At 43.6% G+C, this 19,907-nt stretch overlaps 1 protein-coding gene across 1 annotated transcript in view; it reads right to left on the minus strand.

Annotated features, from left to right (window-relative positions):
• The window catches only part of AFF3 (ALF transcription elongation factor 3), a 278,863-nt gene that overhangs the window by 20,475 nt on the left and 238,481 nt on the right, over positions 1 to 19,907 (minus strand). Inside the window, exons 11-14 of the mRNA XM_075495743.1 lie at positions 16,337 to 17,380; positions 13,662 to 13,786; positions 10,052 to 10,253; positions 7,290 to 7,417 (exon numbers count right to left, since the gene is read on the minus strand). Of these exons, the coding sequence (XP_075351858.1) occupies positions 7,290 to 7,417; positions 10,052 to 10,253; positions 13,662 to 13,786; positions 16,337 to 17,380 (1,499 nt within the window). The remainder of the gene's footprint in view (positions 1 to 7,289; positions 7,418 to 10,051; positions 10,254 to 13,661; positions 13,787 to 16,336; positions 17,381 to 19,907) is intronic.

The raw sequence follows: 19,907 nt of genomic DNA on the forward strand, positions 1-19,907 counted from the left end.
GTAGTGAAATACAAGAGACCATGAGAAAGAGTCAAAATCCACTACAAATTTCTGGGCATGACCCAGATTCTTGACTTGAAGATATCCATGTGAAATCAATATCTAGACTGAAAAATACAAGGGCAAAGTGTACAAGCAAAGAGAGAGGAATGAAAGAAGTATTAACAATAGGGACTTGAGCTCCTGTATTAAAAGCAGAAGGAGAAAACATTACATCCCTGCACCACAATTGTGTCTCTTTCAATGCATGTTAAATAGATATTCTGAAATATCTTGAGGTTTAACAAGGCCAAGTGTCGGGTCCTGCACTTGGGTCACAGCAACCCCATGCAACGCTACAGGCTTGGGGCAGAGCAGCTGGAAAGCTGCCTGGCGGAAAAGGACCTGGGGGTGTTGGTCGACAGCCGGCTGAATATGAGCCAGCAGTGTGCCCAGGTGGCCCAGAAAGCCAACAGCATCCTGGCTTGTGTCAGGAATAGCGTGGCCAGCAGGACTAGGGAAGTAATTGTGCCCCTGTACTCAGCACTGGTGAGGCCGCACCTCGAATACTGTGTTCAGTTTTGGGCCCCTCACTACAAGAGAGACATTGAGTTGCTGGAGCGTGTCCAGAGAAGGGCAACGAAGCTGGTGAAGGGTCTGGAGCAGAAGTCTTATGAGGAGCGGCTGAGGGAACTAGGATTGTTTAGTCTGGAGAAGCAGAGGCTGAGGGGAGATCTTATCGCTCTCTACAACTACCTGAAAGGAGGTTGTAGAGAGGTGGGGTTCGGTCTCTTCTCCCAGGTAACAAGCGATAGGACGAGACAAAATGGCCTCAAGTTGCATCACGGCACGTTTAGATTGGATATTAGGAAAAATTTCTTTACTGAAAGTGTTGTCAAGCATTGGAACAGGCTGCCCAGAGAGGTGGTGGAGTCACCATCCCTGGAGGAGTTCAAAAAATGTGTAGACGTGGCACTCCGGGCATGGTTTAGTAGGCATGGAAGTGTTGGGTTGACAGTTGGACTAGATGATCTTAGAGGTCTTTTCCAACCTTAATGATTCAATGATTCTATGAAATCAACTAATTTCATTCGCAGGTGGGGTGAAAGCCTTTACAGTCAGACACCTAGGGAGAGAGGGCAGGACCACAGCAGTCCAGATTTATATTGTTTTAAAATACCATGGTATCACACCTTGAATTCTCAAGAGGCAGCTGAAAACCAAAGGCAGAAAGATCTTTCTGGGAGAGGGACTACCTGGCAGCCAGCTCCCATGTTTCCAGCTCTGATGAGTGAGAAGCCAAGGTGTGGGTGAAACTGTTGAGTGACAGTACATGTGAAACCTGAGTCAATGAATGGGGTATCTACACTGAAAGGAGCAGGCGATCCTGAAACAAAGACTCTATCCAGGGCTCCTGTCCTGCAATGCCTGTCTAAGAAACTTCAGTAATCATAGGATTTGAAAGAAATCATAATCAGGCACTAGAAGACCAGGAAAGCTTCTGATAGGGATTTTGGGAATTCATATTCCTCATGTGCATTAAGTCATCACAGCCCCTCTCCAGCTCCATGACTCATTGTTGATTCTCAAGATGAACAGGGTACTCCCAGGCTAAAAATGAGTTTGAACAGTCTGCCTGTGATTCTTTAGGCTAAAGTGGTTGTGATCATTTGGTAGTGTGGTTTGTTATCACTGGAAGATGAAAATATCCTTTATATGTTGAAGGAATGATCAGGAAAGCTCCCAGGTTTCCTTGAGGGATGACAGCTTTTGCACCCTAGGACCATTACAGTGAGCCTTCTAGTCCAAAGTGGAAACTTCTGGGTAATTATATTGTGGAAAATGGACTTGAAGCACATTCTTCAAACATATGTAAAGATATTTACCACTGCCACAGGGACAGCAAAGCTGACTTCAGAATTAAGCTGCAAATAGAGGCATTAGAATATCTCTTACACACCACACCTTTGAATCCTGGCATTGAGGGTGATGAAAACCCACAGCGCTCTGTGATCCAACACAAGAAGACAAACTCTGAGTTACACTGGGATGGACTTTTAGCTCTTTGAGGAGAAACCAATATTTGCCACCAAACCTGAGGAAAACAAGCTCTGTCAAGAACCAGAGGTATGGGAGAATGAGAAACACCATGGGAGGTTAGATGAGACTTCCTCATAATCAGTATGAGACCTAGACTAGTCAAAGAGCTGCAGGGTTTGGAGCGTGCTCATCACCTGCTGTAGGCATCTGCTCATTGCTCATCAGTTGCAGAGGTGATGAAAGACTGGGAGAGACTGGTGGGAGAGACTGTCCTTTCCTATCTGAGAGAATCAGCTCTGCTGCTGGGACCTGGAGGAGAGTTTGCTGAGCCTGATTAGAAGACCCTTGTCCTGCTCACTGTTATGATTCATTGTGGACTAAAGGTATTTTCTAGTCAAGCTGTAGAGTAAGAAAAAGGCACACCAAAATAAATTGATGCAAACAAATCCTCTTTCCTGAGTGGCAAAATTATCAGAGGCTGTTTCAGATCTGAGTCTGTCAATAAAATCATTCCTTGGCTATGTCTGTGCAAGTGAAATAAGCAGGGCAAGGATACCAGCTCTATCGTTTGATCATCCATGCTGTTTAATTGCTAATACTCTCCCTGGCATAGTTTTGAGCTTGGTCCCAGACAATGCCTGGGAACAGCTGGGGTACAGCACAGGCCAGGGACTGTTCTCAGGAGGCAGGGACTGTTCTTTGTTTTGGGGAGTGAAGACAGTTTAATCATACAAACATAAGCAGTGCTGGACCACTTGCCCATAGGAACAGAGGAGGGACATGGATGTAGCTTGTAAGTGCAAATGAGGTCCACAGCTCTGGCTTTTCTTTGACGACAGGGAATAGTGGCTATAAATTCTTCACCCTGTGAGAATCTCCTGCTAGAGCTGATTAAGCACCTGTTTCCCACCAGACAAAGCTCTCACAAAGTGTCCCTAAAAAGGGGGTAGGTAGTCTTGCAGAGAACAGGCAGCTTACTTATCTAATCATGGGAGGCAGTGTCTGCTGTCTAATAGTCTAATGTTATTTTCTCATGGGCAGTGTACACATGAGAAAATTCAGTGCCACAAGTAAGAAGGGAAGGAGAAGAAGAATGACATGGTCAGATGAAGTCTTGAAATCCCCCAAAGCCAAGAAACTGGGAGCAGTCCCAAGCAAGCATGTGAGGAACTTAGTGTAGTGGAAGTTGGTCTATCTGACCAGTGATTTTTTTAGATTGCTGATGAGAAGAAAGAGGAGCCAAGCTCTATTCTGTAACTGTGCTCCTGAGGATGTGCTCAGCACTACAAAAGTCTTTCTAAATACTTCACAAGACCAGGAGTCCTTGAGGCATTTTGAGCAATGCAAAGTGAGATGACTTCCAGATGTTCTATGGGAGTCACAACCCAAGAGTACCTTTTCCTTTCCACTCTGAGGCAGAATAACAAGGAAGAGGAGACTGAAAATGAGAGACTTGGGGTTCAAGCCAAAACAGAGAGATGTGCCAAGAAGTTATCTTTTGAGCTCTTTATGAGCTCTATGCGTAACACCTTTACAGGTTTAATATTTTCTGGGTATATGGTTTAACTGGTTGACAAACAAACACAGGAATGCTCTCTCACAGCAGGATACGTGCCTTGGACAGTGTAAAGCTGGTGGGTGTGTATAGCACCTAAATCCATAAAGGTGGAACAAAAAGTGGAACAAAATATGAATTAAAAAAAAAAAGCTGAAGAAGATGTATTATCTTGCCCCTATAAGGCCAGAAAAAAAGGAAAATAAATGTAAGTGAAGAAAAAACACACCCCAAGTTTGAAAGGGTAACCCACAATGCAAGTGAGAAAATAATCCTGAGGAGCATGTTCTGATTTAGCCATAAGGAAAACTGGGAAGCTGGGTACGCTCTGCTCTTTTTTATACCACACATGCAGCATTTTGAGGAGGGTGTGGGACTGTGCCCTCCGGCACCCACAGCGTGTCTGTGCTTATCACTTCAAGGACAACAGACTTTGTTCCTAAATGCGGTTATTGGGAATTCTATCATTCAGTGAAATTACAGCAGGACTGAATTTGGCTTGAAGCGTTATCATGTAGCCTTGAAAATGTTCTCTTCATAGAGTCAGAATGGCCAAAAATCCAGGAAATCTTGTTAAGAATTAATACTGGAAACAGCATTGATGTCACTTATACATGTGGCACGCTGGATACCTCGAAGCAGATTTAGAGCAGGCAGTAAACAATGGCAAACCAGGGGAACTAGGATTTTGCCTGCCTTTTGAAGACTGTTAGCTATATTCACTTTTATATTGCAATGTATGTGTATACGGCACTCGCCAAGCAAGATATACTTTTTATTGACCTACTTGTGTTCCAATTTATTGCTAGTGACAGCTGTTGTCAATGATCTGGAGAAAATAAACTGAAAATAAAGCAAAGAGACACTGATTGGCAAAAAAAATTAGTTGTTGTTTTAAATCAAATATAAGGGATTTAGTCTCTTAAAAAATATAGATTCTGATTAAAATGAAGACTTTAAAGCCATGGCTGGATTACAGTAATTCAGAACTTCATGGATTATGAGATGAAATTCTTCATAGGCATCATTTTGGACAAATGCTGCCATTAGGATTACTACATAATTTTAGACCTACTGCATTGCATTTCTTCATATCCTCTGCTGTGGTACTATATGAATTTGAAAGACACTGGCTGCCATGTTTAATTTGATCCTTCTAACATGCGTCAAATTTGTTGACATTTAACATTTGCAGCCAGTCTAATCTGCTACATTTCAGTGACTTCTCTGCACAGTAATTTCAGCATCAAGGTTTAGTATAGCTGGTATTCTGGTGGTGTTTCCTAGGTACAGGTTGTGGATGACAGTTGTAGTACATGAAAATCTCCCTCCTTTAGTCAGCACAACAGGCATTTAACTGTTTCTGGTTTTTAAGGGCAAATTAAGACATATTTGATTCTGTCTTTCATCTTATTTGGCTTTTTAGATTGCTTTTTTTAATGGGCCACAAGTTGCTTGGGGACATTCTACATGGAAGGCACTATACACGAACAGTTTTATTGTATCTCTCTCTGAAAAGGTGAAACAGTTTTGTTGAAGATGCCTGCCAGAGAAATCACATATATCACTAATGGAGGAAGCAAGTGATAAAAGCCTCTTCGATGATAGAGATGGTGAAAAAAGCAGTTTTCCTATGACAGTATTCTGGGGGAAAAACAAAACAAACCAGTCCCCCTGTTTTTTGTCAGCATCTTGAGGGAAAATCAGATGAAGATACAATAGTTCTGTTGTAGCTGTTTCTGATTGTGTTTTTTTCTAATGCAAACAGATGAACAGGTCCTATAATTTTGACTTTTATCAGGCACACTGTTACCTTTCTGTCTCATACGCACATGTATAAACTGCAGAAAAATTGAACAGTTGCAAGTAAATTAGAGATGATAAAGTATTCTAAGAAATATGAAGAGTTAGGTAGTACTTCTAAACAGTTTCAAATTTCCTCAGTGGAGATTGTTGAATAAATGCACTGGAAGAGTTAAAAAATAACATGGAGGGAAGTGGAGAAGGAGGGAAAATAGGAATATATACACAGGGGGGAGTTTTCTCCAAAAGGGGCAGAAAAAATGATTACAGTTTTTCAACTTACATCTCCTTATGACTACCATGAATACACACAGACATTAATCTCACCAGTCTTTTCTTGACAAACAAAAGTTACGTCCTTTTGAAGTCTGTGGGAATTATTTATGCCTTATAGTAGGAAACCTGGATTCTCTATATGCCATCCCTCTAGTTGTCCCCGAGACCAGGTGGTGTGAATAAACATTACAATTATTACAATTATTATTATTATTATTATTATTAAATCCCAGTTCTGGTAAAAAGCAGTTCCTGAGGAAACAGGGCTGTTTTCCCAGGGTTTCCCTTGGTACAAAAGAGTTAGCGATGTTGTAGGTGAAAGTCTGGGAGTACAAAAGGCGCGTCAAGGTCACACAGCTTGCAGAGCTGTATTTGCTCCAGGCAGTCTGAGGCATAGCTTCAACAGAACCTCTTCTGCACTAGAAAAATCAGTATTTTCAGGCCAGACAATTGCAAGTCAAAAAGAATCTGGATTTTCTAGATACGAGGATTTCAACCTTCAGTTTCATCTTTATACCTTATCTGAATAATACCACATCCTAAATGACCTTGGGAAATGAACCAGCAATTTTAATTTACCAAAAAGAAAAGAAAAACAATTACAAGCTGAAATTATTTTCAGAGGAGGAGTGCAGGGGCTGTTTGAAGGATGTAGTGGAGGTGGGAAGGGCCAGGGATCCCTCCAGGTACTCATGCCAACCACTGTTGCTTCCTACTCACCCTGCCTTTGTGAAACCTTTCTCTGAGCAGCAGTAGCAATGACAGCAGCAGCTGTCAAGCCTCAGGGATGCAAGGCTTCCGTGTGTCCTCTCCCCTTGCTCCAAAGGGCGCACAAGACGGGTGCCCCTGTCAGCCTGCCTTGCTATGGTTCTCTATATATTAATAGTCTGATGTGTGCATAATTAATGCCAGAGCCTCGAGGGTGCTAATAAAGCCTTAATGGCCCTGTCTTGCCTCATGTGGGGCCTCCCCCCTCTGCCCACGGGCTAAAGAAATGCATTTAACCTCAGGTCTGGGCTTTCACTCCCTGTCCAACTCATTGTATGTGTGCCTGCCTTCAGCCCTTTCACAGCCATGCTTGTGCCTGGCCATGGCCCTCACTGATCTGGACCCTGACCTGGAGACTTCTCGGCTGGACCTCAGACCTGCCTTGTCACTAGGCACACCCGGCAGTCACTGGCCTGTGTCTGACCCTCACCGGACCTGATCCTGACCTGACTGCCTGGCCTGACCTCGGACCTGCCTCATCACGATGGACTTGCCTGAGGAGCTAGGCTCTTGGCTGAACCTGACTCCATCCTTGGGCCTGCCCTGCTCACCTTGCTTGGGTGCTGTGGGACTGGACCCCTGGCTGGCACAGGGCACCCCTGCCCTGCCAGCCACCTTCTGCCCCTTGGCTCCTGGCTCCCCGTCCTTTAGGGAACAGCCAGTCCTCACTGCGCCCTGCTGATTAGAGGCTTAATGTATTATGAAAAATTAAAGAGTTTATATAGTATGTCTCATTCATTTCTCAATGTACAGTATTGCTATAATACTTCTGGCTATGTCTCGGTTCCTGTTGGACAAATTGCTTTTTTCTCTCTTTAAATGGAGAAAATGACATTGTTTTCTTTATTTTAAAGTCATCTGTACTTACATATCATCGAAGATAAGCTTTGTCCTTCTGCAGTCCCTGGGTGTGCTGGACAGAGGTGACCAAGGCTCTGTTTGGGACTGGGGCTTATTGCAGAGAAGAACGTTTTCTGAATTGATGTGAATTGCTTTCTAGACAACAAGCAGCATGGAAGACATTGAGGAATTGGCTACTAACTTCAAAAAAGCAACTAATAAACAACAGACCATCTTTGCATTGTGTTGTAAATTGGCAGTTAGTTTTCCTACTATTTCAGCAGGGAGTATGTATAACTGTCCTGTCACTGATAACCACAAATTCACAGAGCGCTTTCTAAAGGGCTCGAGTTTCAGTGTGATATACGGAAGAAATGGAGCTGAACTATTAGTACCTATCAAAACACTCTGAAACGCAGTAAGTGAAATTATTAAAGAGTAGATCCGTTGTGGTCATTTAGAAGACCAAGTTATATCTCTAGTCTTCGGCTTCCGAACTAGCTTTGCACCTTGCCTCGGGAGAGCCAGGCTCACTTGTTTGACTCATTTCATGCTGCACTGCTGATGTGCCTGTACAGTATGAATTTGTAGCCCAAGGTCCAGGTTTCTTTCTGCTCTCGGCCCCTGATCAGCTCGAAAGATCACTGCTCTGTGCCACAGTGGAAGCACATGTCTTTTGGCAGGGTCTCACACATTCCCTCAGCTGCAGCCCTGTTCTTCATGTGGCCTCATGAGCCCTTCGTCCCACCGAGTGACCTGCTGTGTGGGCTACTACGCACCGGTACAGTGCAAAGCAGAGGGCCCCAGGTTGTTTTTGGCTGATAACCACTGCCAGAAAACACTGTTCTCCGTCAGGTGACAGACAGAAATGCCATAGGGGAAATGGACAAAAAGCTCAAACGGATAAAAGCCACTCCCTGGCTTGTGGTCTCTGACAGAAATTCAAAGGACCACTTGGGCATGCCAGTTAGGTGCCAGATGGGAAACTGGGATAAAACGAAGTTTTATCCCATAACTTTATATCCCAAAGTTTTGTCATAACTTTAACATTTATAGTTCATGAGCTCTCATCTTCTATATGGCACATCCAGCTCAGTTCAGCAGGCTAAAGTTTTCAGATGAATAACCAGATACATAAGAATTTTATTGCAAAGGTTGTTAAAATGTTGACCAAATGGTGCATTGCTAGGCTATGCAGAAAATCTCAGTGAAACGCATTTGCTAAGGGTGTGGATCATAAAGCAATCACCTTTTACTTTTGATTTCCAGCACATTTGCCTGTGAAGGAATTTAAATTGTTTTCAAGATATCCAGTGAAGAATCATATAATTATAATTCTGAATGGGTTATAAACCTCTAAACTTATGTTTTAGAAGTTAAAATGTTTAAAAATTTACATTTAATCCATGAAAAAATAAATGAATGCCTATGATATGTCAAACTGCCTTTTTAGTGGAATATTTTTATGTAATTAATTTTATTTCAATTTACCAAAAGCAGCTGTGAGATATTCTTGAAATGCACAATTTATGATAACTTGGTTTTTAAAAAGTGTCCAAAATTAAGATTATAGCTACTACTTCTGCCTCCACTCTCAAAAAATAAATATATTTAAGTATATACATATATACTTTACATATACTGTGGCGCCAGTTATCCCCACAGCAAAAGTGGCTGGAAGAGACACTGCTACAACTCAGGTGGTTTGTTTTCCTGAAGGTTCCTTAGGCACTAATACTTAGGCTTTTGAAGCCTCTTATGTATCAATTAACAAATACAGCAAAGAGGTATAGGATAAAAAATATAAATGGCTTTTGTAGCAAGGAGAGGAGCATGGGCCTTTCTAGCAGCTGCAGAGTGCCCTAACAGCTTGACTAGATGCTCCAGGAGTGGACATCAATACGATGGTACCCAAATTGCTTCTTCTAGGTATTTCACACAAAGCAGAACACCTTCAAGGGGAGGACGTGACAATATTCTGCCCTTGATCTTCTACTAGCAGTGTCCTGTAGGCTGGAGGGTAGGGTATAATTTTGAGAGACGAGCGAGAGAGAGAGTGTTATGAATTCCCTCAATCAGAAGAGCTAACAGGCTCTTTACTCCAGCATCCTAATCATTTATGCACAGAACTTGTGCATAAATGGTGGCAGCATCTACTCCTCTCTCTCTGTGCTCTGAAGGCAGTGGCTACCATGCGGTGTAGTAATACGGCCTTATCTGGAAGGGTGCTCTAGACACATTTGGTGTGATCAAGACTCTCTGATAGGTATCTGAATCCCTGGTGGAGGTATCTGAATACCTGGTGGAGGTATCTGAATATCTGATGGAGCTGAGTTGTGAGGCTGGTGCTAAGCTGTTCACGGGTGTCAAGAGTAAGTAGAAATGTCTGAGAAAGTTGGTTGTAAGACATGTAGGAGAACCTGTCTGCAGGCACACTCATGGTGAGGCAGTGGCTGAGTACATATACAGTTATACAGTAGAGGCCTTATGCACCACACTTTTGGATGCAGGGGGCTTGGTTGTGCCCAAGAGATACTCTGGAGGCCTCAAGCAATTTGTTTTGGGCCATTAGCTTTTACCTTTTGCTTATGTAGCCTTTGGTATTTGCCTGCTTTACAGCCTGCCCTCTTTACTTTCTTCTGTGCCTTGCCAAACTCCAAATCAGAAAAACAATACAACATTCATTATTACAGTTTTTTGCATAACATTCTGCAAAACTATCACGGACTGCAATACAAAGTGAAAAATATAGAGCTAGGCTTTATATTGTGAACAACAGCACAAACTTACATTGAAGTCTCCGGGCTGTGGCTGTGACTGGATTTCACCCTTATGTTTTTTGCTGGAGGAGATGGAAGGTAATAGACTGCTGCCATTAGGTCTGCTGGAGGAAGTTAAATCATCGTTGGAGTATTTGTGTTTTGATGCATCAGAGAGGGGAGAGACGGGTGACCGAAGCATTTTCTCATTTTTATTTATTGGTATTGCCAAGCTGGAAATGGAAATTACAGTAATGGAGTGTCACAAAGCTGGCTTTGAGAAAGGTAAATGTTTTATATATTACCAAAACTTTGAATTTAAAACCTGCTGGCAGGATAAAGTCTATTGGTATCTGGAAACAAGCTTACAGTATTGGGACCAAGAGTTCATTTACAAATTTGTATCATGTTTCTCCTCTTTCCCTTCAAGGCAAATTGTAATTCTGGAGTTAATATAAAGTCTGTATCAGAGTACTTGAAAAAAACCCCAGAGATAAATGGCCACTTGCTCACCATTTCTTAAGGGATAGCTGGAGATGAAGATTAGGCTCTGAAGTGTAAGTTCAGGTTATGGAGCCCTATTTCACCATTACAGGTGACAATTTATAAGCCATGGCAATAAAACCATATGTGAACTAAAACAGGAAATGTGTTTAAAGATGACTGGCTTGTCTTTGTGCTCAATGCCCAGCCTTTGGTAGCACTGTTTATACTAATCTAATACAGATTTTGAAGACAAAGAAAGATAGGCTGGTACTGCAGACAAAAGGAACATATGCAAACAGTAGATGCAGAGAAATGTGAGCTGCTCCGTCTTCTAAAGAAGAAAGCTATAACACAGACAGTATTTTCAGCTTTCATTTATTTGGGAGAAGGTTTGGATGAGGAGAAGTCAGACAGACCGTAAAAATATGCCCAGAAATAAACTTCAGATGCACTAATTTGAAGAAAACATTTAGCTGAAAATCTTAAAGCAACACACACAAAATAAAAGGTTTTTTTAAGCAGACAGTTTGCATTAAGACTAAAACTGTGATTAAGGCCAGACAGACTATTTTAACACAATACCTTTTGCTGTCACATTCCCCTTTATTCAGCCTATTACTTTTTATGGACATTTCTCACTTCTTTATAGTTACTGTATCAGACAGTATATACTTAATGGAATCGCAAAAAAGAGTATGGTACAAACTATATTTCTGCATATCATTTCAGGGAACAGAGCTAATTAAATGTGCGCTTATCATACGTTTGTCCGTTTATCTGGCAAGTCTTTAAAAACTAGCTGTGAAAGAAGCCATGAATCATAATTCAGAACCTTTCCTGTTTCCCACAGTGTAGTACCTTTAAAACACAACGTGAACTGTTTTGCTTTAATGACCAATGCTGTTTACGAAAGCAAGACTCAGCATGTGTAACATGGACAACGGGCCCTTCTGTCCCTAAGAAAAATAAGATCTTAAGCACTATTTTGAATGTGAAAGATGATGCTGTCATTTCTTTTCATCTTTTCAAACATAAACCATGCCTTGACTAGCCATGCTTATACGTGACCGTCAAAGTGCAGGCCTAACGCATCCAAGAGAAGCCATAGCTCTTTGGAAGTGTACCCAAGCCTCAAAAGCTTGGCCCAGAGCTTGTGAGGAGTAGCTGCAATTTCTAGTTGTGCTGCAGACCTTCTACATGGCCTTTGGCACATTGCGTGGGGCCCACCTACGTGTATTGTGAGCAGTCAAACTGCAGCAGCACAATCATCTCATACCGAGAAGCTGTGCAGAACAACCTGCAGTGAGCTCTGGTCTGCTGGGGGTGGGCAGATTGTGGCACCCGACATAGATGCAAGCTATTTGGGGTTTTGACATTTTTTTTGACGCTGCAGCCTTTCTTGTCAAACAGGGCCTTGCTCAGTCTGCACCTCCGACTGTAATTCCACAGTAGGAAATGCTCATGTCTGAAGGTGGTTTTGCGCCTCTCTTTGCTACCAGCTCTCAGCTGTGCTGACAAAACCATCTATGTGGCTCTGCTGGGAGCTGAATAATAACAACCTTAATAACCTGGCCAAAAAAAAAAAAAAAAAAAGAGGAAGAAAGAGTTCTGGTTTCAGACAAGTTTCTTGAGTGAATTTACAGGAGAGCCTTGCAGGCAGCTATGGTGGCATAACTGGAGGGGGGGATGTCCCAGCATGAGGAGCCGCTGGTTGCAAGAGGGACAGGGGGTCCTGATATCTGCACTGCTGGTTTAGCTACAGCCTCAGTAGCCCATCCTCAGCTGTGGGAATATTAGCATTTGATATCATGTCCTTCAGTAGCATAAACCACAGAAACATTTTGGAAGCAGGGCAGACCAGGGAAGAATTAGAAGGCAAATATACATTTAAGACCTTCTTCTTTGTTTCTTTAATGTACAGGTGCTACCAGGAGTACTGAATATAAATAATGTCAAGCAAAACACAAATTACTGTCTTGCTTCCAGGAAGCACAGAATTGACCCTGTGACATAGCAAGCTATGACAGCCATGCTATTCTCTGAAAATGAATGCAACGTAAAACATACGACACTGCGGTAACAGGAATGGCATGCCTGCATACAATCACCCACAATAAAACAAACTGTTCTGTGTATTGTTTTCACTTTATGAAACATATCTGACATGTCAGGACAAAGAAATCGAATGCATATTTTTGAATAAGCACTATATATATTAGTTTTCTCCATGATTTTTCCAGTATTAATGACAAGAATTGCTCAAACTCATCAGTGATGTGTACAACAGAAAAGCCTACTACAATAAATACAGCTATTCTCTAATTTTAGCAGTTCCACCCCAAGAGATACCCTGATACTACCAGAAAAATGATTTTTTTTTTTAAATACTGATGACCAGCATGTACTAAGCAGCATGCAGCTGAACTCTGAAAAGATGCCTGTCTAAGTTTGACTGCTGGAATCCCCCAGAGAAACTCAGTATGATTGATCTGACATTGATAGGGGTCTGTGTGCGTAAACCATGCCAGCAAATGCTAAATATTCATCATGTGTTTCATGGCCTGCATCCTTTGAAAATCTGATTGTTTTTAAAATCTGAGTTCTTTGTCCTAAAATACCCGCTAATTACGCAGAATAGATTGCTTGTAATCTCAACTACATTGGATCTCAAATATATTCTGGAACTGAGTATTGCAGGCATTGTTATGAATATTTTTCTCAGTCTTTTCCATAGAGTTTATAGATAATTTTATTTAAACCCTGACATATAGTCAAACTTTAAGTTTGAAACTCGTAACACTGTAAGGAAAGAAAAGGTTATAAGATGGTTGCCTATGTGAATTGGTACCTATGACACAGTGTTTGGGAATATGTCTCGGATGATCGCACTGCTCTAGCTATAATTACTCATTCCATGAGTTGCACACTTGAACTCACAACTTCTTTGTGCAATAGGACAAAAATGCAAGTATATAAATGTGTCACGAGCTGCTAACTTGTTCATTAAACCAGAAGAAAGGAGAATGCAGTGGCCCATTTTTCAACATAAAATGTGATAATTAAAAAATAAATCCTATTAAAGGAAAAAATAACACACAGCATTAATCTGCAACTGGTTGTGTGACTCAGTGGTAAATAAAAAGGAAAATGCTTACCTATTTTCATTCATATTGCAGTGATTTGCTGTTGTGATGCTATGGGCAGAGGCAGCTAATCGTGAAGAACCCTCTCTCTCTAAATGAGTCTTCTTGATGTCTCTGCATTCTTCCTCATTCTCACACTGAATGAAGAGAAAAATAATAATCTTGTAGGTTTTGGATTTACTACAGATCCAAAAGTATTTCAACAAGTCAAGGGCTAGTATTTTCTGGCATTTTGGTATTAATGATGACACTTTCTTTGAGCATATACCTAATGTGGATCAGAGATGATTGGTCCATGTCTTAAAAAACTAAAATCTAAAGAGGCAGTGTGTAAACAAAGGAGTAGAATATAAGACTTGAATTGTTTCAACCACTTCCCCACTTGCACCTTGGGATATTTTGTCTTTATATTGCCCTCTTTGCCCATCTCCTGTGCACTTTTCTCTTGCTAGTCCTCAACCTCATACCTCTTTTGTCTCTCCCTGTCTTTTCTTGGCATCAGTGACTATGCCTATATTAGTAAATACAACAGATCAGCAACCAGCCCTGAGGCCAGCCGGCATGGCACAGCTCACACCCCTGCACTCGTCTTGCTCCTCCTTCAAACCAGGGTCTGCCACATTCAGACTGCCTTTTGGGAAGGGACCTTAGTCTGTGCGGTCCTGAACGAGAGTCAGACAGCGTTTGGAAGAACAGAAGTTGGCCCAGGCTATAACCAGGTTAGCAAGCATGCTAACAATTAAACAAAGAGGATGGATGACTGTGTGTCACCACTTGGGGCTGGACCTTGGCCCTATCTGACCTATTATTATGAACATAGCCAGTGTTTCCTGCCACTATTTAATTTCACCTTGTGTTCCTTAGGTTCTACCATTGTCTTCCAAAGGCTCTGCTTGCCCAACCCCCTACAAAGTCCACATCCTTTTCCACTTCTAACACTTCTCTAGTTGCCAGTGCTGGCTAAGATTTACTTGTGAACTGTTGATTCTGCTGTATTTATTGCCTGGCTGCATGGTAACAGCATTTTTAATGTTATCCACTGCCACTATAGCTGCTGCTATGGGGTTAACTTTGTAGCTTATACTCCACAGGAGTGAAGATCTTCTCACACCTCAGTGCTTAACTATCCTCCTCTGTCTCTACATTGCACATCTTGAGATCATGACAGAGGTGGAACTAATACGGACAGCTTTCTAATTTTGCAATTATGTCTGATAATCCATTCTTATTAGTCTTATTCTTAAAGTTTTTTGGGAAGGGGGATCACATATTGTGAGTTTGCATGGCAACTCTCCCATTGAGGGTCTTATTCCAGGCTGAGGGGCAATGTGGTACTCCAGGAATGCCTTCTATTTGTTATATCACTAAAACCACCACCAACAGCAATGCTTTAAGACAGAAGAGTAAAAGATAATATGTGCCACAGAGAGTCGGATTAAACATTTCTGGTGTGACTGCATTTATTTTACTCTTCTATCGTGCCCTCCTGTTTCCTTCTGTGTGCATAGCCTGGCACTATCACACTGGCATCTCCTGTGGCATAAATCTTTTTCTTCTGCCACTCTTTCTTTGCCTGTTCCCCAGAATTTTGTACTGTGCAATTACTTCCATGCTGCTTCCTAAAGAAAATGCAGACAAACACATCTCAAAGCTTATCAGGGCTCTCTGTTATGGCTCTGCCAGTGGCCAGAACAGGGCTGCCACCTTTCAGATACTAAAAAAAGAACCCCAAAATGAAAAAAAGATAAAAAAAGGAAAGACTGCTTTAGATAAACTGATTTAGATCCCCCCAAATGTGCAGATAAATCTGCACATGTACAGTAGCTCAGAGAGCGACAGATGACTGCACAGTAAAACTGTCCAGAAATTGGGCAGATGGCGATTCCAGTTTAGAGTGACTTTTGGGATCAGATCGGTACAAATGGACCAGAAAGCCTCCTCGGTGGACAGCTGTGGCCATGGGGCGGAGGGGACTTTCTCCCCGGCACCACCAGTGGCTCAGAAAGCATGCGGGAGAGGCATGGTGGAGGGGTGGATGTGACCACCCGGCTGCTGTGACGGTGCTGCTGGGAAGGGGGCAGCTTATGGACTACGCTCCCACTTCTTACAGCTGTGTGAGGGCCCCGAGGTAAAAGGGGGCCACAGGGGTGCGAGGGAGGCAGCAGAACCAGGCAGGTCCCAGGTCTCTGCGAGTGCATCCCCCACAAAGCGGGGGCTGAAGGACTCGCCTCTTGTTGATAATTTGAGGGGGGAAAAGATGTCGCCTCTCCTTTTTCAACACACGCAGTGATACCATGGAGACCGTGACAAGATAGCCGTTTATATTCCCTTTGCCGACATAAGCATCACCTCCAAATGCTCAGGTTTTGAGAGAAGCCTCAGGAGAGAATACTATCCTACTAAAATGCAGTGTCTTTGCTAAGGCATGGAAAGCCACGTGCCAGCAGCAAGCGCTGTCTCCAAGGGGCTGTTATCCCTTGTGGCCAAGAGTTTCATCACCTCCTGGGATGACATCTCCCCTGGGGCTTGGCCGGTTTCTATGCGGTGAGCGGGGACAAAGCCCAGCTCCGAAGCGCCGGTCCAGAGAAGACACCGCCATCGAGCAATGGATGCGGGCGCAATCGATGCTTGCCTCCCACTTGCCAGAGGCCCCCCTACCCGCCCCGATCGGTCCCCCCGAAGCTCACCTTGCGTTTCCTTCTAGATTTCGGTAAACCCTTCTCTGCGGGGGGGTCAGCACTACTACCCTGCGGGAGGCTGGCCACCTGGTTTGCTCCGGCGCTCATGGCCAGCGGCTCTTCGGGCAAACGCTCTGGAATCCTGGACAAAAGAGCCAAGTCAATGTTGACCCACAGCGACTTTACCTCATCACTGTCTTTCAGAGGAGACAGGAGCTCATTCCTACCGAAAGGAACCAGGGTGTAAAACTGTTCCTCCAGCTCCTTTGCTATTTCACTACTAGTCCTGGCATTAATGGAGCCAAAGGCACTGCAGCCGCCGTGGGGTTTGCTGGCGGTGCCGGTCCCCGCGTCCTTGGCACGCGGCTCGGCCCCGGCCGCCACCGGCGCCTTGGGCAGCGGGCGCTCCTCTCGCTCCGACTCAGAGCCTGAGTCGGAGGAGGATGATGAGGATGAAGACTCGGTCTCAATGAACTCCTTGGATTTGGGCGCCGTTTTGCTTGGCCCCCGGGCCCGACGCTTCTCGCCGGCTGCGGCCGAGCGGGGCTCCCGGCGGTGGCCTGCTCTGCAGCCACCGCCGCTGCTGCTGCCACCGGGCCGGGCCCTCGACGCCTCGCCAGCAGTGCTTTCCGGGAAGCTGTGGCTTCCGGGGGGCTCCTCCGCACCGGGGCAGTGGGGGCCGTCCCCGGCAGAGGTCCTCTCGGCCCGCCGCGGTGCCTTCTTCCCTGCTGCCCGCCTCGGAGGCCCGCCGTCGGCAGCGGGGGGTGACTTTTGCCGGCTGCCCTTGCTGCCTGGCGCTTTGTTGGCGGTCCTAGGCCGCGGTCCGTCTGCAACGGCGGCGGTGGTGGCGGCACGGCCCTCCCCACTGCGGTGCTCGGCCGGGCCGGTGGCCGGGGTCTTCTCGCTTTCCTGCCGCTCTGCCTTCACACGGCCGTAGTAGGGATGGGCTTCCAGCGCCGGGCTGTCATGGTGGGTCAGGATGGGTGCTTTGTGCGGGGTGACTTTATTCAGCCACTTGTCCAGCTGCCACTTGTTGGACGAGGGCGGCTCGGGCTGAAAGGGAAACAGATGGCAACGAGCTTAGTGCTGAGACCCTGCTGCCCTCGCCCCGGGGCTCCCTCAGGGACACTGAAGTACGGGGTCCCTCCTGGTACCGCAGAGGTTCTCCTCTGGTCAAAGAGCCGCCCCCAAGCCAGGGCAACCCCCTGGCACTGGCCCTGCACCGCGGGATGGGAGACGTGGGGCATGTCACACAAGTGGGGATATTTTTGGTTTCAGAATGAGGTTGGGAAGGAGGATGGCTTCCGTGATTCATCATTTCTAAGGATGATTCACGCAGGCTTTACTGGGAAACGCTCCCAAGTTTCCAAATAGAAAAAAATATAATGGCGATAGGAAGGGAGGAAAACAAAGCAGGGGTACAGCTGAGGCTAAGGGAGGATAGCTAGTAGGAAAGCTAGGAATATGTATTTTGTGTCCTGCACCATTGCAATAAATACGAAAAGTATTTAAAAAGCATACAAAGAGGCATGTAGTGGGGAGGTGGAGGGCTAACCAGGCAGTTAATGTAATCTGTCCGGTATTGACATTATAATCCTGTGAGATCCCACAAACATTTGTTGTGTGGTGGTATTGTCAAGTGCTCATTTTGTCAGTATTGTGTGGCTGTTAGTTTTTCTCTTTCTTCCTGTCACAACACGATCAAGTTATAAGAGAGCATCTAAAACATAATGGTGTTTGGACAGTGAAGAAGTGGGGTAATTATGATTTCAAATGTAACCACAGCTCAGACAATGTTATTTCAGAACAATGTGCAAGTGTTTTCTAGTGCTTCTTGCAATCAGTAATTTGAATGTAATAAAATGAAGAGGAAAGGCAAAAAAACCCAAAAGAAATAAATGATGCAGGAGATGGGCAGCCATAACCTAACCCCGCAGAAGCCAACATGAAAAGTCTCCTAATTTCCTTAACTGGAACCAAAATTTGATCCACTAGGCTATTGCATATGAATAATCAAAAAGCGTGTCATGAGTCTAACATGAAAACCATCAATGCTCTGGAAGAAATTTTGCTCAAGAAAGAATATCCACAGCCTCTAACTTAGAAGAGTCTCTTACTTAACTCCTTATTTAAAGTAGGCGCCTGAGGGCAACACAGGTTTCCTGCCACGGGCATCTCCAGAATCATCCACTGAGGGCTGTATTCACTCTACATGGAGCAAAGGCTCCTAAAATAAGCAAAAAACTTAGACATTGGAATTCATATGATACAAATATTCCTTCTTGCAAAAGTATCTAATTTACTCATTATCGAGCTAGCCAATACCTATGGGAAGTTTTCTGGATTGCCTTAAGTTTATTTTTTCTTAAGCATACTCCCTAATATCTTACCAAGGAATTTCTTTCCTGAGCTGTAAATCTTGAAAATGGATGGGCAGTATTTCTCTTGGATGAAGATATATTTTTACAACTCTTAACTCTCTAAAATGAACAGCATTTTTTTGATTGCTGCTGAAAATACAGATAGATTTGTTTGGTACCATTCTTTGTGCACATACTGAATTTACTAGATATATAATAAAAGGTTCACTATACATGGAAGTCTTTCCACTGTTCAGGTGTATTTAAGAAAAGGACATACATCAAAAGCACGTGGGGAAAAATATACCTCTGCCTATAAGTATAGGTCAGAGTGAGGGCAGCTTGAAAGTTCAGAAAAACTTCCAGCTTTTCTGTTACATCCCATTCTATCTCTTTATGTACCTGTAATTCTTGAAAACAGTGGTTCACAAAATATGGATTTCACAGGATCACAGTAAACCAGCAGAAAACAGTGATTAACTGCTACAGTGCCATAACTTGGCAATCTGGTACCTTCCTAGAGTGAAATGTCTGCTATTTAGGCAGAATAACTACAGTCCCACCAACTATGCCAACTATGCCAACTATCCTACCTATAAGCCAACTATGAAGTCTAATAAAAAGGATCAACAATGTTGCCAGCTTCACTAATTTTGCCAGGAGTTTCAGAACACTTGTTATTTTTTCTTACAGCCTCAGCTCTCAGAATCATGGGCTTAGATGCACTTCTGGGGTTTATTTAAATAAAAATTCATATCCTTGTGGCTGCTGAAAAAAACCCTTAAGATGTGTCTGCTAGAAAACCTCTTTAAGATGCATCTGCTAAAAGTAAAAAGCCTGCAGCCCATCAGGTCAATTAAAAGAATCCAAATTTAAAAAATCATAATTTTAAAACTTTTCTCACTATTTTTGGGCCTGATACAGTTTTGGAATATTTGAGATTGTCAGTGTACCTAAGTGATGCCAATTCACTTTTGGAAGTAATTTATTCAGTTGATTGCTCTAACCGAAAAGTACTGTACTTTGAAATCACTTAAAAAACCAAGGTACCTTGTGAGAGAACAAAATCATGACAGCCAAGAATGAAAAGCAGGCCTGGTGAGAAAAAGGATTGGGAAAATTCACTTGAAAGTTTTCGCCAGTCCACTTTACATGCCTAACTGCACTTATTTGTGGGAGAAAAAGAAAATCCCTAACTCTCCAGTCCACACCATCCCACC

This window comes from Mycteria americana, chromosome 1 (genome assembly GCF_035582795.1).
Source record: "Mycteria americana isolate JAX WOST 10 ecotype Jacksonville Zoo and Gardens chromosome 1, USCA_MyAme_1.0, whole genome shotgun sequence".
NCBI lineage: Eukaryota > Metazoa > Chordata > Aves > Ciconiiformes > Ciconiidae > Mycteria > Mycteria americana.